This window comes from Monocercomonoides exilis (genome assembly GCF_001643675.1).
Source record: "Monocercomonoides exilis strain PA203 chromosome Unknown scaffold1-2713096, whole genome shotgun sequence".
In the NCBI taxonomy this organism is placed as follows: Eukaryota; Preaxostyla; order Oxymonadida; family Polymastigidae; genus Monocercomonoides; species Monocercomonoides exilis.
The window spans coordinates 537,866-556,437 of record NW_027150546.1 but is presented as its reverse complement, the minus strand read 5'-3'; the positions used below and the strand labels follow the sequence as shown (position 1 = coordinate 556,437).

At 28.8% G+C, this 18,572-nt stretch overlaps 5 protein-coding genes across 5 annotated transcripts; all 5 read left to right on the top strand.

Annotated features, from left to right (window-relative positions):
• Positions 1-1,323: 1,323 nt before the first annotated feature.
• MONOS_6035 (uncharacterized protein) lies at positions 1,324-1,797 on the top strand (the record flags this gene model as incomplete). The annotated part of the gene is made up of 1 exon (XM_067876235.1): positions 1,324-1,797. One exon carries the CDS (start codon positions 1,324-1,326, stop codon positions 1,795-1,797), a length of 474 nt encoding a protein of 157 aa, XP_067736201.1.
• A 1,876-nt stretch (positions 1,798-3,673) lies between these two features.
• Positions 3,674-4,276, top strand: MONOS_6036 (uncharacterized protein; the record flags this gene model as incomplete). Its single annotated transcript, XM_067876236.1, has 1 exon — positions 3,674-4,276. One exon carries the CDS (start codon positions 3,674-3,676, stop codon positions 4,274-4,276), a length of 603 nt encoding a protein of 200 aa, XP_067736200.1.
• Positions 4,277-11,892: 7,616 nt separating this feature from the next.
• On the top strand, positions 11,893-12,690 carry MONOS_10037 (uncharacterized protein; the record flags this gene model as incomplete). The annotated part of the gene is made up of 2 exons (XM_067862446.1): positions 11,893-12,043; positions 12,371-12,690. The coding sequence occupies 2 exons, from the start codon at positions 11,893-11,895 to the stop codon at positions 12,688-12,690; spliced, it is 471 nt and encodes a 156-aa protein (XP_067736199.1).
• Positions 12,691-14,905: 2,215 nt separating this feature from the next.
• On the top strand, positions 14,906-15,743 carry MONOS_10038 (putative DDE superfamily endonuclease; the record flags this gene model as incomplete). Its single annotated transcript, XM_067862447.1, has 2 exons — positions 14,906-15,310; positions 15,663-15,743. 2 exons carry the CDS (start codon positions 14,906-14,908, stop codon positions 15,741-15,743), a joined length of 486 nt encoding a protein of 161 aa, XP_067736198.1.
• A 1,412-nt stretch (positions 15,744-17,155) lies between these two features.
• MONOS_10039 (putative DDE superfamily endonuclease) lies at positions 17,156-18,364 on the top strand (the record flags this gene model as incomplete). The annotated part of the gene is made up of 2 exons (XM_067862448.1): positions 17,156-17,945; positions 18,036-18,364. 2 exons carry the CDS (start codon positions 17,156-17,158, stop codon positions 18,362-18,364), a joined length of 1,119 nt encoding a protein of 372 aa, XP_067736197.1.
• Between the last annotated feature and the right edge of the window lie 208 nt (positions 18,365-18,572).

The window sequence follows — 18,572 nt, the reverse complement described above, 5'->3', positions numbered from 1 at the left end:
AATAATATCCAACGAATATAAATTAATTTATTATTAATTATTTGGAAGAAATTTATATTGATCAATATGGTTAATTTTCAAGAAATATTTCAAACGTTTTTGAACCATATTATTCAAATTGAAATTTGAAATCTTTAAAGTTCAAATGAAAACAACAGGTGTGAATAAAAGAACAAAACTTTCTTTTGTTCAATAATTAGATATCATCAACAATTTGAGTTCGAACCCTCCTCAATCTAAAAATATCATTGCAAAAGATTTTAATATTGATTTCTCAACAATTTCAAAAATATATAAAAACAAAGAAGCAATATTAAAACAAAGTTCATCTATAATAAAGCCTGATATCACATTTCGAATTCGACCAACTATATATCCAGAGTTAGATGAAGCAATGATTATTTGGTTTCGACAAATAAGGTCAACAAATCCTGAAATGGCTATTGATGGAAGAATGCTTTTAGAGAAAACACAATATTTCGCCAATCAATTTCACTACAAAAATCCTTCAGAACGCAACTGGTATAGTTGGATAGAACGAAGGAGAATGCGATACAATATAACTTCAAAGAAAATCGTTGGAGAGTCATTGTCTGCAGACAAGGAAAGTGCCTACAAATGGATAGATTTTTCTTTACCTACAATTATAAATCAATTTGGGGAGAGCAACATATTCAACGAGGATGAATTAGGTTTATTTAACAATCAATCAGCAAAACAAACTTTTACCGAAGGCAGTTGTTCTGTTTCTGGAATCAAACAATCGAAAGATAGGGTTTCCGTTCTTCTTGCAGCAAGCATGACAGTTGAAAAGCTATGCCCTCTAGTGATTAGAAAATCAAAATCGCCAAGATGTTTAATAGGAAAATTCTTACCAACCCTTTATAATCATTCAAAAAAGTGATGGATGAATGCAGTCATTTTTAATGTTTACGTCAAAAGACTTAACGAAAAAAAGTCCATTTCACATAGGAAAATTGCGTTAATTATGGACAACTGTGAAGCTCATAGTGTAGATCGATTCAATTTATCTCATGTTTCATTATTTTATTCACCTCCTAATGTAACGTCCATTATCCAACGAATGGACGCAGGTATTATCAAAGTCTTTAAACACTTCTATAAATGTCAATTTCTTAGAAAAAAACTGGTAAAAGTTGAATGCGGGGTTGCAACGAAGATTTCAATGCTTGAAGTATTAAACATGGTGGAAAAAGCTAGGAAAAAAGTCAAAAGGAAACAATAGAAAATTGTTTCAAGCATGCGGAATGGGATCCGGCTAAAGAAAAAGAAATAGAAATTGTGAATATCGATGAAGATGAAATGAACGAGTATAATATGCTGTTTGAAAAATTGAAAACAAGAGACAGCGATCTTTATGAAATAACTGCCGAAGAATTTTACTCGGCTGAAGATCACGAAATAACAAGAGAAATTCTATCCGAAGAAGAGATTGTTGATTCAATAATATCAAAGTCGAATGTTTCCGAAGATGAAATAGCCTTGAAGGTGAAAGTTGATGAAGAAGGAAGAAAAAGAAAAGTTAAAACAATTGGAGAGGCAAATATAATGTGGAACATGTTCAAAGAGTTCATCGAAGATAAGTCACCACCCAAAGATAGTCATATAGTTATTAACGAAGTCGAAGATTTACTGGAAAAAGTTGCAATTAATAATCTGATTCAGCCTTCATTAACAGACTTCAACATGTTCGGAACAACAGATGAGCGTGATTCACATGAGAACACAGTTGGAAAAAAAGGTGGTGCAGGAAAAGAAAAGAAAGACATTGTTTGAATAAAATCGGTTTGTTATCTTTTTGCTTTAATGAACAAATATATCTCATATGAATTTGTTCTTTTTTTGCTTTATATTTTTTATAAAACAATTCAGAAAAGCTTTCCTATAACCTTTTGAAACAAAACATTCATAAATCACATCATGAGCATTTGTTATTCCAAAAAGACATTTATAAACTTATATTTGCTTTTGAATATTTATTATTTCCTTTTGTTTTGCAAAGAGATGCTAAAGATGATATAGAAATGAAAACCTATCATATTTCACTCATTATTTGAAGAAAAAACAGATACAAATTTCTTTGTGTTTTTGCTTAGCATCTCAGAAGGTTTATGAAATCTTTGAAGAGAAATATAGATATTTAACTGATTGTTTAAATCATTATTATTAACAATTTCGATAGAGTCACCAAAATAGCCTTTGATTGCAACACGATCGTGTATTCAAATTCACAGTTGGTAATTCGAAGAAAAATCTAAAATGGAAAAATGTTCACAAACTTGTAATAATGAGCCTTCTTCTTTGTTTTCTAAGCAAGTTCGAATAAAAAAATGTTAAGTCTTTTTTAAATATTTGATTTCAAGCGAAATATCAAACAATCAATGAATTATAAATGCCTTTTCTGATTCGCTGAATGGTTAAGATTATTTCTTGCCTTTTTAAAGGTTCTTTGAACACTTGACAATAGATAAAATATGAATAGGTCACATGAATGCATAAAAATGAAGGACATTTCGAAGATGCAACTTGCTCATTTTTGTTAAACGCTGCGATTCTCTTATGTATTATTATTCTGATAAATCCAGAATGAATTTCAAATTAGAACAAAAAATTACAAATAAACGTTTTGAAATTCAAAATTCGCTTCATTTGTCTTTGTTATCATGCATTGATAAACAATAGCTATGGCAATTCAAAAGTTAAAGTTATTGTGACAATGCGAATGATAACACTTTCAAAATTTTGAATATTAATGAAATGACATTCTATAAATACACACTACATCTATTTATTTTTGGAGATTTTATTTCTTTGCAACCTCAATATTTTTCTGAAAGAAAAATATTTTTACAAGTTCAACCCTCAACTTTATTTTTTCTTATTTTTTTCACTCAAAAATTTCGAAAAATATCAAAAAGCAGCAACACAAAAGCATATTTAATGATAACAAGAAATATATTTCGGTTTTTTTCAAAAACAGTTATGGTTAAAATTTTCTAATATGTCAAAATTTTTTTGTAAAGTTCCTTTTGTTCAACCTTCAAATAAAATTAAAATTTCATATTTTGATCAATTTTCTGTTCTCATAGATCAAATTTCACTGTCGTGAAAACAAAATCTTGATAATATTTTATTTTTCCATTTCAGTGAAATTTGGAGAGTGGGAACAGAAATGTGATCGAAATATGAAATCTTTATCTTATTTGAAAATTTAACAAAAGGAACTTTTCAAATAAATTTAGACATATAACGGTACATCATTTCGAACAAAAGGATTATTGATATTTCGAATGGAATGAAATTTGGCAATAAGAAACAATTTCAATACCAAGACATGAGCAGGCAATGGTTTTTTTCAAAATATTGAGACAAAACATAATAAATGAAAAGATATAAGAAAAAGAATAATCAAAGAAATTTTCAATAGAAAAGAACAAAAAGGAAAATTGACCGAAAAAGTATGTGTTGTTTATTTAAAAAAATAAGTTTTTCATCTTTCTTCTTTTAATGTTTCTGGATCTTTATGTATTGGAACGGAAAGTGGAAAAGGGGAGAGCGCTTGTGTGTGTTTGAGTGCTCATTCACTTCGTGCTAACTGACAGATAGATTTGGCGGAGGGATGTATTGCGATAACGTCCCATCTACAACCAAAATGAGGAGCCTCCAGTTCATTTCGTGCAACGCACCATCAACTGACGGAGGATTGTGTTTTGCTCCAAGTCTATCAACAGCCCCAAGCAACAACCTTTATTGTTATTTCTTCTTCTTCCACGATTGCAGATGCACAACCACTTCCACTCCATATGGTCATGATATGTTTTTTCAAGACAATTACAATCTTTTTTCATCGAATAACCCGTTCTATGAATCGTACACAACAAATACTAATGATAAGAGAGTGTGCCGCCAATATCATAATGGAAGCAGTTGGGTGACTCAACACTCAGAAAAGAAGGATTGGCTGAAGGAAGGGATGAAGGATCGGTATGTTGGGGTGAGTGGAGATGATTCGAACAGTCTGTTTGAGATGAGCGAGACAACGCTGTGCAATACACTGGGGCATGCAGTGCAGTTGAGCATGGTGCAGCTGAGTTCGACAATAACTGTGCTGAGTGGAATGCATGTGAGAGAAGGGGAGACGATCATTGTCGTGGAAAAAATTTCTGTTGTGGCGATAGTTAAGGCAGTGAGTGTGATTGGTACGAATTCTCTTTCTTCATCATCGACAAAGCTGTTCAATGTTACGAACCAATAGTTTTGTGCAGTGTGCGTTGTACACAATGACGAAAAGGCAAGTTGTTCATAACAAAGTGTATTTTTTCGTTTTTGAGAAAGCGAAAGAACTTCGCTAACTGACAAACTGATTCTATCTTCAGCAACAGCTTCCGACGATTCACTTACCAGATCATCATCAGCATGCGTGTGCTTCACAGCTTGGATTCAGTTGGCAATATGATGAAAATTTTTTCATAATATTTAATTGATTATTTTTTATAAGATTTTTTTTTTAATTCACTTTTGCACCTTTTTTTCCACTTTGTTTTAACGTGAATATGTATTTCTTTATTTATTAAACATATTGAATCGTTTTCCTTTTTGTCTGCATGATCTCATTCAATTTTCAATAAAAAAACTGTTCTTTTTTTATATCTCTTGTCTATCCATTTTTCTTTAATTATACTTTTCTTTCATATCGTTCATGATATTCTCATCCAAAAACTGAGTATCTCGAGATATTCTTTCTTTTCTCCAACTTGAAATGCTTTTTATTATTCATGGGAATTTGGTTTTTTTGTTTGTGGAGAATGAATGAGAAAATGAAAGAAACGAATAAAGAATTCTTCAAAAATTGATAAAAACATTCGAATATTGTAATTTTTAAATTTATTGATTAATTTTGCGTTTCACAAATATTAGAAACTTTTTTTTCGTAACAATAACTACAAACATAATTTTTTAATATGAAAAACATATAACAATAATGATTAAATAACATATCACACAAAGAAATTGTTTATAAGAACATTCATTCTTGAGCAAGCTTCCAAGAAATTTTATATCCCAATGAAACTTTGACGTGCGAAAATTTGTCAAAAATTGATGAATTACTTTGTTAAACAAACGAGTTGACAAAAAAAAAACAATAACAACAATCTTCTGTTTTAAAGAAATATTTAACAATTAAAGAATGCTTACAATAACACAGAAAGAACTGTCTTCTTTCAAAAACATATTAAAATATTATTTACGAGAAAATGAACTCGTATAAGTTGAATTATTCTTTAAAAGATTGATGTTCATTCTTCATTAACATGGATGATTTGAATTTGTCATTAATATACGTTTATATGCCTCCTATCTAAAACAACTTTGTATTTATTATTTTAAGTTGATCTTTGATCTCAAATTATATTATTTATGATTTTCAAAATTTATTTAAATAAAATGAAAAATGATATTTTTTTGAAATAAAAAAAAATGCTTAAAAAAACATTTATTGCAATCCTTTGAAAAAACAAATAATTCTGCAATTAAAACTTTGATTGATTCATTTTTATATAGACGCGATTTTCATCTATCGGATATAATCACTATCGGATATAATCACATAAAGTTGTGCAAAAACCGATGTGATTATATCCGGTTTTGACTGTACTCACTTTAAATTTGCCAAGCAAGTTTCTCTTTGAATTTGTCTTTTGACTTTTCTTTTCAATGTTGAAAACAACAATGCTTATTACCAAATTGTTTTTGACAGTTAATTGAGAAATCAATATTTTAAGAATATTTTCATGTTGCTATATAGAACCGATTGAGATTAATCTCAAAACTGTGCGAATGAAGTTTGCCTCATCATCTTCAAAAATGAAGTGAAAAAGAAATAATGCCTTTTTTTTAAAAGTTTGTTTTAACAATTTCAACGTTCCTTCAAAATAACTTCAATCATTTTTCAAATCTGTGTGATTATTTTCGAAATCATATTTTATCTATCAAAATTATCGGTTTTTGAATTCTACTGATAAATTTATATTTATATACTGATAAGTTCCCAACTCCTTTCATTAATAATATATTCCTATATATAATCTGAAATATGTAGGGAAATACTGACTTTCAAGCTTTTTTTCCACAAGGCATTGAAAAATTGCTTCTCTCATGACTTTATTTCACTTTCTTAGATTTCAAAATCAATTTGAATTTCATATACGTAAACAAGCATCAAAAAAAAATCTAAACATAAACTATTGTGTTATTTCACGAATTGCAAAAAATCGACCCACTTTTATCATGTTTTATGTTCTCAAAAAGTCACTGAAAAGTGAATAATTTTTCAACGAAAATGCCTGAAACAAAACATTTTTCCACATATCGTTATTTGAAACAAATTTCTCAGTATTTTTCTTTCAAATGGATAATTTCTCTCAATAGTGATAAAACAATTTAATATCTAACTCACCGAAAAAAGAAGTTATAACAAAAATAATCGCCCACCTCTTCAGCTAACTTGATTTTGCGCTTAAAGCTTTTTTGCTATTTCCTTCATATTTGGGACATTAACCAAAAAAGATTAAATTTCACAAATAAATTACCCTTGTCAAACCTTGTTCACAAGTCCATCAATTTCTTTACTCAGATTCATCCATTGCAACCGTTGATTCTCAACAGAACCTTTATTTTCATTCTTTTGAATAATTTCAACTTCTTTTCCTGTAAGCTGATACATCAAGGCTTTTCCATATGAAACTGATAGAAAAGATGAGCATCCAACATTTTAATCTGTGACCATATATAAATCATCATGGAAATAATATTTTAAATTTATTTTTTGAACATCATCTAATTACAATAAAATACAATTGAACAAAGCCTATGTGTGCGAATGCAGAAAACATGGAACTCTAATATCTTCGTTATTCATTGATTTTTTGTAACAAAAATCAAATTTTCACTTGTTCACAAGTTGCATTGAATTAACTCATCAAACAAAAAAAAAATGAAAAGGAGAATTATTTCCTGTAATAACAATTTTAAGATTTTTTCAAATAAAATTATAATTATGTTCCACAAAATAAATAAATAAATAAATAAATAAATAAATAAATAAATAAATAAATAAATAAATAAATAAAAAGGAAAAGGAAAAGGAAAAGGAAAAGGAAAAGGAAAAGGAAAAGGAAAAGGAAAAGGAAAAGGAAAAGGAAAAGGAAAAGGAAAAGGAAAAGGAAAAGGAAAAGGAAAAGGAAAAGGAAAAGGAAAAGGAAAAGGAAAAGGAAAAGGAAAAGGAAAAGGTAATATTGAATAAAATCTGTCACTTGTTTTGAATCCGAAAGCGATAATATGTTTTTCAGTTTTGATTTTGGGATAAATTATTTGTAATTGTGGATTTTCAAGATGCATCAAATTAAATTAAAAGATCAATTCGCAATTTATTCTTAAAATTTCGTAAACATATTATTTAAAGTGGTTTAAATTATTATTCATAATTGATGAACTTCTTATTCAAAATTAATCAAATTGAGTATTTTCGAAATAGTTTTTTTTGTAAAAATTAATTTTTAACTGAATGTTTGAAAATGATGAAAATATTTAATTTCTGTCAATATTTAATAAATGGTTGAATAATTGAATTTCTAAGATTATTATTAGTCTAAAAACAATTTTAAAAAATTCACATTTAATGAAAAAAATCATCATCGTTGATATCTGTAGATTTTTCAATGAATTCATCTCGTTTTGATAACACATAATCCGATCAAGAAAGGTTATTTATATCGGTGATTATTTTTCAAATCATATTTTTTCCATCAAAATTTTCGGTTTGAGATTTCTCTTTGAATATTGAAAAAAATTTGAACGTTGAAAAGTTATTTCTATTTTTTGAATTTTATTTCTAGAATATTATTTGAAGAATTTTTTTTTAGACAATTTCAATGCATTTTTCTTTTAAACGATTAATTCCTCTCCAAAGAAACAAAACCTTTGATGAATCCACACTCCGAAAAAAGTTATGATTTCAAAAATAAACACCCATTTGTCAAAATTTTTTTGAAAAGTTCCATTTGTTTAATTTACAAAAAATTAAAAATTTCATATTTCTTTCAAATTTCTGTTTTCACTCACGAAATCACACCCAAACGGATAAAATAACTTTGACAAGGATTTGTTTCAATGACAGCAAAATTTGGTAAGTGGAAACAGTAATTTGAAAGAAATATGAAATTTTTAATTTTTTGTAAATTAAACAAATGGAACTTTTCAAAAAAATTTAGACATTTCAAAAACGATCATCCATATTTTTATAAATTCCGATGAACAATAAAAAACAATTAAAGAATTCTGAAAGTGCATTCATGATTTTAATCAGTTACGAAAAATAACTGAATTCAGTTTGAAAAAAGTGATTCAAATAACTTTTCTTGATTGAATTATGAATAATTTGACATAATGAGATGAATTCATTTGAGTATTCACAGATTTTTATAAAAATGTTTTTTTTTCTGTAAACGTGCATTTTTTTATGTTTTTCGACATATAATAATAATAGAGGTTCAATTTCTCATCTGTGTTTCGAATATTTACTGAATACAGATTGTGCAAAAAATGCCTGACAAGATAGATTACTCAACAACTGCAAGAGGAAAAATTCTGATAAATTTCCTTAAAATAAATCTCATTAATACAAACTCAGTTGATATTCAAAACTTTCAAAATAGCCTCGTTTGAGCTCAGAAAAAATATATATCGAAATCTTAGAGAAATATAATTTTGAGTTTCTCCGAAATGTTTAAAATTACTTTTTCTGAGCATAATCGAGGAAGTTTTGAAAGTTTTGTGTATCAAATGAGTTTGTATTAATGAGATTAATTTTGAGGAAAATAAACAAAATTTTTCCTCATGCAGTTGTTGAGTAATCGATCTTGTCAGGCATTTTTTGCGCTATCTGAATTATATTTTTATCAATTACAAACAATTGGCCAAAAACCAATTTATTATAAAAAACATATTTTGAAAAATCTTCATTTTTATTATTTTTGAATAATTAATGATGTATGGGGAAAATATCTTTAATCTAGTAATTTTGAGAAATACACCAAAAATAATTCAAAATCGAAAAACTTTCAAGCAAAGTCGAAAATTCGAAAAACTTCAAAATTTTAAAAAGTTGACAAAAATCAATAAAAGTCAAAAAAACAATTAAATTGTTGAAATATCAATGATATTTGTTATTAAAATGATTTTTCATCCCTTTTCCGTTATATTTTTGTTATTCTTTTTGAACAGTTGCAAATTCAAAACATGAGAGGTATTCAAACAAATTTTTATCTCTTTTCAAATGAAAGCACTCTTCTTCAATAAAAATATGCCATAGAAAAAAATTGTTCACATAACTAATTTTGAAAAGAATGATGAATACAGTGTTGGCTCTCTTATTTTGTGTTTTTTCATAACAAAAAACTCATTTCTTATTGAAAGAAACAAATGTCTCAAGTTTTGTTTGGAGTTTGTTTCAGAGTTTATTTTGGTTCGAAATCTTCAAAATTTGCAGAAAACAACAACACAAACATTTCCAATAATATTCTCAAAAACAAAAGAATAATATTTTTCTTCGATTAAATTTTCTTTAGGAAACATATTTTTTATATTTAAAATTTCGATTTCGATTGAAAGTTTTTCGACTTTGAATAATTATTGGTGTATAAGTTATTCCAAAAGAATTTCAATATTTTCAAATCTTTAATGAATATTCTCATTTCATCATAAACAAACAATTAAAAGTGATATGTCTTTATTTTTTTTTGAAAATTTCCTTTTGTTTTATTTTCCAATAAAAAAAATTTCATATTTAAATCATATCTCAGTTCCCACTGACAAAACTTCACTGAAATGGAAATAGAACCTAAACAATGTTATTATTTCCTTTTGAGAAAAGAAACGTGAGTGGGAACAGAAAATAGATGAAAAATTAGAAATTTATATTTTTTTGGAAATTAAACAAAAGGAAGTTTTAAAAAAAAATTAGCCATATTTTGGTATCTTCAAAAATAACAAAAAAAAAAAAAATATTTTCAAAACTTTAAAGTTAAAGAATTAAAATCTTTAATTTGTATGAAATATGTATTAACTTCTAGCAATATAAATAACCAAATAGACCTTAAACGAAATTATCAAATCAATACCCGTTAGTTCAGTCTAAGTCCAACTAGTAGTTCATAAAACCAAAAAGGAAGACTCAAAACCGTTTTGATTGAGTCAAGACCGATTGATTCAATTCTGGGTATACGATTATTTGAAAATCAACAAAATAAAGAGTTTTGTTTTTGTCAATTTTTCATCAATAAATGAAGTCTATTTCATAAAAATTATTAAGTTCATGTTTCTTCTTGAAAAAAATGGAGTTTTAAAGTTTTCACACTTTTAAAAATCCTTTGTTCAATTTTCTATCTGTCAAAATAGAATGAATTCAAAAAATAAAAAGTGTTTATTATTCTTTTAATTATAATTTATTGATTTGAAGTGTTCAAATAAAATGATCAAAATAGAACAAGGTTATAATAAATTGAATTAAAAAGAAAAGAAAAACATAGATTCAAATGACTTAAACAACAAAATTATTCATTGAAAACACATCTCTTCGAATAATTACTCAAAAATGAATAAAATCGTTCAATTTCATACATTGTTCAGAAAAAAATGAACAACATACAAATAATAAATTAAGAAATAATCAACATATCAAAAAATTTATAAATACAAACTGCTCTGTTTCAGAAAACACAAAAAACTTCTAAGAATTTCGATAAAAATTGATACATAATTTTTGATTTTTTGATCACAAAAAAGATAGAGGGAAAACCGAATTGATTGAGTCAAAACTAATAAAAAAACTTAAAATGTTTTGATTTTATCAATTCGTATTGACCAGCTCAATTCGTTAAAGTTCTAATAGAACCTTTTGTATTTTATTTGATGTATCCGCAAAAGATATGTTCACACTTTATTATATGGATTAAAGACCGAAAAGAATCAAACTTATTTGATTTGATTCAATAACATTCATATTCACAAATGTTGGTTTCGTGATCGTTATTAACAGAATTTCAATATTTGGTTGTGATCAAACGAAAGTTGTTCTTATTTTTTTAAATGTCACATTCAAATTTTTTGGACGTTTTGAAGAGTGTGGAGAGGAGAAATATTATTCCGCAACGGAATGAATCACTTCAAAAAGAAGAAAAGATTTCCATCATCAAAAAAGCTTGTGATTATTTTGATGATCCTGTTTTTTCTTTTTTTCGACTCACTGGATTTACAAAAGAAGAATTTGATTTTCTCATTCACATTCTTCAAATGGAAGTTCCTCATCGTCGAGAGAAACAAAATGCAATCAATAATTTTGATGAACAGTTATTCTTGCTGCTCACTTTTCTTCATCACGGTTCAACAACACTCACACCTATTTTATCCTCACCTTTCTATGAAATTCAAAACGCTCTTGTCCGACTTCTTCTAAGTATCGTTTCTCATATCAGAGCTCCATTAGCAGATATGTTTTTGACATTTCGCCCTGACAGGATTGAAGTGATGAAGGAGATTGGAATTATTTTGGACTACACAATCATTCCCATCAACAGACCTGGAGGTAGATAAGACTTCGGGAAGAAGTTTTTTAGCGGGAAACATCACACATATTGTGTGAAAGCAGAGGTCGGAGTCAATCCCAAAGTTGGGACAGCGAGTACTATCAGTGCAATTCATTCTGGCTCCACTCATAACTTTTCAATTTTTAAAGATCATTATCCTCAATTTTTGGATCGTTTGGGAGGGGCAAAAATACTGGCTGATTCAGCTTACATAGGTGCGAGACCTGATATGGCTGCAATCATCACCAAACCAGTGGGAACTCCAGAGCTAGCTACTCATCGAGTCATCGTGGAACGTTTTTTCGATCGTCTGAAGACCCTCTTTTCAGTTTTTCGAAGACAGTTGCCATTTGAAGTTGAAAGGGTTGGAGATTATTTCTGTGTGGCTTGTCGTTCGACAAATATTCAGATATTACGAAATCCGTTGACAAGGGCAGATGGGGAAGCAAATCAGCGTATTTTGGACAACTTGTGAACGGAGCATTTACAAAAACAAAAAGCAAGACAAATAGCGAATGAGAGATATCGAATAAAATAGAATAATAATTTGAATCCGAGCTTGTCAATTACACTCACGATAACTACTTTATGCACACAAATAGACAGTTTGTTATTCATTTCTTTACCCATATTTATATTCATTATCTTTTATTTGATTTTTTTGATTACTCTTTCAACCATTATATTTTCTCATTTTTTTTATTCAGATATTTCACAGAATGAAAAGGAAGGCGCACTGAAAAAGAATTGTGAAGAAGAAAAGAAAGAAAAGCAAAAAATCGAAGAAAAAGAAGAAAAAGAAGATAAAGATAGAAATGAAACGAAAAGGATTGATTTGAAAGAAAATGATAATGACGAAGATAATAATTCTATGGCCTGGTATTTACCAGGTCAGTGGAAATCAATCCAACCTTCTTCTGCATCTTCTTCATCTCCTTTTCCTTCAACATCACGTTCATCAGAACCAGAAAAGGTGAAAAGAATTACGCCAAGTCCTTTGAGGCTTCTTTTGGAACAAAGAAATTAGTTTTTTTCTTTTCTTTTTTCTATTTTTCAATCATTCACCTTTTTTAATAAAAAATAATAAAAGCGAATAAAAATATAATTTATTGTTCGTATATCATGAAATATTAATGGAAAATATTAAAATGAAACAAAAATCGTTGTTTTCCCTTGAGTTTTATTTGAAATAAACGTTGAAAAAGTGTTATTAATGATCCTGATTTAAAATAAAACGGCGCAGCTGTTGATAGCTTATAACATGTGAAAATAATCATAAGAATTCGTTAAAATGTTCAATCGTAAGTTTATCATGTGTAAGAATTTAAAATTATTGCAAACCTTTTGAACTTTTTAAAAACTCAAAATTTGCTGAAAACAGATCAAAACACCATGAATTTAATATTGATGCACATTAAATCAAAGTTTTGTGAATAATCGAAACGAAAGAATCAAATAAAAGAAGAAACAAAAAAATAATAAGATCAGTTTTTCAAACATTTCGTAATTCCTATTTTAAACCAAGTGAGATTGAGAAAGTTCCAATTTGATTGAATCAATACCAAAAAAAGAGGTTGACATCTATGTTATTTATTCAAATTAATTTTTTGTCCAAGATTCGAAAAACGTCTACTAGAACTTGATTGATTTGACTGCATCAAGTGGCATCAGATCGGTCAACATCCAATAAGATCGATCTAATGCCATTAAGACGCAGTCAAATTGGATGTGACTGAGTCACATTCGATGCTTTCAATTCTGGGTTTCATGATCAAAGAATTTTTATTAAAAATTATAATTTAAATTAATAAATTGCGTTCAATTTTATAACATTTTGATAGAATTTAATGATTTTTCATTCAAAATAGTTTCTTATTCTTTAAGTTTTTAAAAATTATTGGTATTAAACGGAATATCCTGGGAATTCAAATTGTTTTTGTTTGATAATAATTATTGGTGATTAATTATAATGATACATGTAAATTTCATTTCATTTTTCAATCTTTAGAACAAGTTTCATTTGTTTTTTGCGTTTCTCAATAATTTTCAGAAAAAAGAAAAAATACAAAAAAAGAAGCTTTAGAATCATATCTTCTTTTCAATTTTTATTCGAAATGAAAAAATATCAAACAATGATTGATTAATAAACACACAACAGTTAAGAAAACACAAAAAAGTTTAATTTTTTGTAAATATTAAAAATTAACAAAAAAAAAGATATAAAAATGTTTGTTGTACAAAATATAAACAAATTTGGTTCAATTTCAACAATAAAAGTAAACAATTGAGCCACAATTGCGAAATTTTAAGGTTTCAAAAAACCAGAATCAAACAAAGTGAACAACAAAAAATCTAACGAATATTAAAAAAAGTATTTTAAACAATAATATATTGAAAATTCAACGTTTGTGAACTTGTAATAATAAAAAAATTAACAAAACAAAAAAATGTTCGATCACAATTTGTGATCATAAAAATTACAATTTCGCCCTTGTTGAGATTGAGAGAAATTCGATTAAAAATAGAGAAATTCGATAAACCAGACAAAAATCGATTTGACTGAGTCACATTTTCGCGACTCAGTCAAATTAATCAAGTTCTACTAGAACTTATGCGATTTGAACTGGTCATATATTATTTGCCTTTGCTAAAGCAGATAAGTTAAATATAATGCAAATTAGATCGAGACAAATCGATTTGATTGAGTCAATGCAAATTACTATAATTGTGGGTGCGAATATGATCGATAATAATTGTTATTAATGGGTGTTTTTGTATTTAACTTTTTTGAAACTTCATCATTCATGTCTCAATCTCCATTTTTCGATATTTTGAAGAGCGTGGAGAAAAGAAATGTGATGCCATCTCATGTCGAGATTAAATCTGATGATGATCAGCAATCAATCATCGATAAATTTTGTAAAAAATTTTCTGACCCATCTTTCGGTTTTCACCGACTGACTGGGTTTGTTCGTCATGAATTCGACTTGCTTCTTCGTCTTCTCTCATCTTCAGCCCAACCTCATCGTGGAAGGGCAAAATCAATCGAATCTTTGGATGAACAACTTTTTCTTTTGTTAGTTTTTCTTCACCACGGCTCCATTTCTTTAACTCACGTCATATCTCAATCAAAACACGAATCTCAAACATCAACTGTTCGACTTCTTCATTCAACAGCATCAAATTTAAAACCTCAACTTGCAAATCTTTTTCTTTCATTTCGTCCAGATCGATTAGAGCAAATGAAGGAGGTGGGAATTGTGCTTGACTGCACAGTAATACCTACAAACAGGCCTGGAGGGAGGTTGGAGTTTGGAAAAAAATACTACTCAGGGAAGCATCACATCTATTGCGTTAAGGCGGATGTGGGAGTGAACCACAAGGTGGGGACAGCAAGTACAATCAGTTCTATTTACTCTGGGTCAACTCACGATTTCACTTTTTTCAAAGAACATTACTCCACATTTGTTCAAAAGCTTGGAGGAGTTAAGATTTTGGCCGATTCCGCTAACATGGGAGCGAAACCAGAGCTTGGGGCGATTATTACAAAGCCCGTTGGAACTCCTGAGCTTGCATCTCATCGTGTTATTGTTGAAAGATTCTTTGGAAGGCTCAAAACTCTCTTTTCTGTCTTCCGTCATCCGTGGGTTTTTGAAATGGAGCGTGTTGGGGACTATTTTTCAGTGGCTTGCTGCATCACAAACTTTCATATCTTGCACAATCCACTCACAAATAAGGATTTTGAAGCAAATTCATTGTTTTTGGAGGAGTTATATTCGAATTACTTGAGAAAAGTTGATTCAAAGAAGGTGGCTAATGCTCGATATTTCGCCAAAATGAAAAATAAACTCAATCCAGAAAATACACTGACACCCACAATAACTACAATTTTGGCAGAAATTGGAGGCTTATCTTTCACTTTTTTACCATTATTTTTTATATTTTATTACAATTTTTTCATTTTTATAAACATCATTTTACCATATTTTTTTATTTTAGATGCTTCTGATGATGATCAAACGGCGTACGAAGCAGAAAAAGCTAAAGAAAGAAGAGAAAGAGCGAATAGCGAAGTTTTAGTACAAAGAAGCGAGCAAAGGGAACAGGTTTTGGAAAAAGAAAGAAATGATTTTGATGAAAATCAAAATTGTGATAATTCACAAGCTTGGCACCTTCCGCAGCAATGGAAGTCGATAAGTATTTTTTCTCCATTTTCAACTCAACCTTTTCCTTCATTTTCACAATCACAACCTTCTACTTCCTTTTCATCATCATCTTCATCAACTGCTTCTTCTTCCTCTTCTGTTGGTTCAAAACAAAATAAACCCCCATCTGTTCTTCAATCGTTGCTGAATAAAAAGTGATTATCATTTAATTTTTCTTTAACTTCTTTTAGCAACCATCTCATCTTTTTTATAATCTTTAATAATTAATATTTCCAATTCAGAATTTATTTTTTTGAATGAAAAACAAAAATTGCATTTATTTATAAAATTTCTAAATATTTGTTTGTTTTATATTCAAAATACATTATTAAAAATGAAATGAAAAAAAAACCTAACAAAAACAAAAAAGAAAACAAAATTGGATCGAAAGAGCTTTTTGTTTTTCTGAAATACAGATATAAATTAAATTTCAACTGTTGATCATCTCTTGCTCGTGTTAAAAATGTAAGTATCAAATTGTTCATTATGATCCGAATCAGAAGAAGAGATGTTGAAAATAAACAATAAATACTAAAAACAATCAAAAAGAGAATTCACAAACTTGTTGTATTATTAAGATCTACCAACAAGGAAGAGAGTTTGAAAAATTAAATCAATATCTTGATCGTAATTGACTCATAATTGTTTTCAAAAAAGATCAAAAAATGATTTATTCAAATCAGATTTGATAAAGTCAAATCAAATAAGATTGACTAAATGCAAGTTGATTGAGTCAAATCAAAATTATGCACTCAATTCGAAAAAGCTCAACTAGAACTTATTCGAATTTATTTAGTTATATCGTATTAATATTTTCTTTTTGGTATGAGTTTGATATCATTCCAAAAAGATCGACTAAGTTCCAATGTGATTTAATCACATCCATTGTTTTTTATCATGGGTCCTTTTTGATCACAAAAATATTTACATATAAAGGGTGTGTTTGTTGTTATCATTTTTTGACTGTTTCGATCAATGTCTGAATCTTCACTTTTGAGTGTATTGGAGAGAGTAGAAGAAAGAAATAAAATGCCTGCTTCTCCTGCTATCAAAGAAACAAAAAAAACCACTTCAATCATCGAAAGAGCTTTGAATATTTTGGACAACACACCAACTGCTTTTTTTCGCTTTACGGGCTTCGCCCGATTTGAGTTCGATTTATTACTTCAACTTCTTCAAAAAGAAATATCTCCTCACCAAGGATAAGATAAAGCAATGAACAATTTTTCTGATCAACTTTTTCTATTACTCACTTTTCTTCATCATGGATCCACCACACTAACATTTATGCTTTCTTCTTCTTTTTATGACACTCAAAATGCAACAATTCGACTTCTTCACAGAATTGCTGCAGACATCAGAGTGCCCTTGACTGATTTATTTCTCACTTTTCGCCCAGATCGTCTAGAAGGAATGAAGGAGGTGGGTCTTGTTTTGGATTGTACTGTAATTCCAACAAATCGACCAGGTGGGAGGTTGGAATATGGAAAGAAATTTTATAGTGGAAAGCATCATATTTACTGTGTGAAGGTGGAAGTTGGTGTTAATCCTCGAATTGGTACTGCTTGTACAATTAGCCACGTTCAAACTGGGTCAACACATGATTTTGTCCTTTTCAAAGATCATTTACCTCAATTTGAGAGTCAATTGGGAGGAGCAAAGATACTTGCTGACTCAGCATACATTGGAGCAAGGCCAGAATTGGGTGCAATAATCTCAAAACCTGTCGGAACACCCGAATTGGCATGCAAAAGAGTAATTGTCGAGCGATTTTTTGGGAGGTTGAAGACTCTTTTTGCAGTTTTCAGGCGTCCATGGCCATTTGAAGTGGAAAGAGTGGCGGAGTATTTTACAATTGCATGCTGTTTAACGAATTTTCACATCCTGAAAAACCCACTGACTGCAGTCGACTCAGATGCAAATTCTCGATTCATTGGATATCTGATGCAGTCACATGAGAAGAAAGTGGAAGCAAAGCGAATCGCTAATGAACGCTATCGAGTCAATATGAAGAAAAGATTGAATCCTGAAGCTCCTACACCATCATCAATCACAACTCTGTTTTATTCGGAAGATAGTTAGACTTTTTTATTTTTACCCATATTTATGTTTATATCGTTTATTTTACTTGTTTTTATATTTACATTACCATAACTATGTTTTTCAGGCAATTCTGAAGCCCAAGAGCAGCGAACTGGTGAAGATCAAAGAGAAAAAGAAAGAAAAGATGAAAAGGAGAAGAAAGAAAAGAAAACAGTTGAAGAAAAGGAAAGGAGAGATGAAATAATTATTAACGAAAGAGATGAAGATGAAGAAAGAGAAAGAAACAGTGATGAATCATCAAGTTGGTTTTTACCAAATCAGTGGAGGTCTCTTCGCCTTCAGCAACCCTCATCATCGTCTTCCTTTCCATCTGCTTCTTCCTCTAGTGCTTCAATAAAAGAAAAAAGAGTCAGCGAAACTCCTTTGCAGAGCTTATTGAACGCAAAACACTGAGTTTCTTTGCAATTTTATATTTTTCAATTCACCTTTGTTACCTTTTTATCTTAATACAATATGATTTTATTATTGATAAGTTTTTTTGTTTAATTTAACATAAAACATACATAAGAATACAAGAAATTTTTATCGAATAACTTTATTTCATTGTTAATACTCAAAACAAAAAATAAAAATGTGAAATGTCTGAATTTATTAAAAAAAT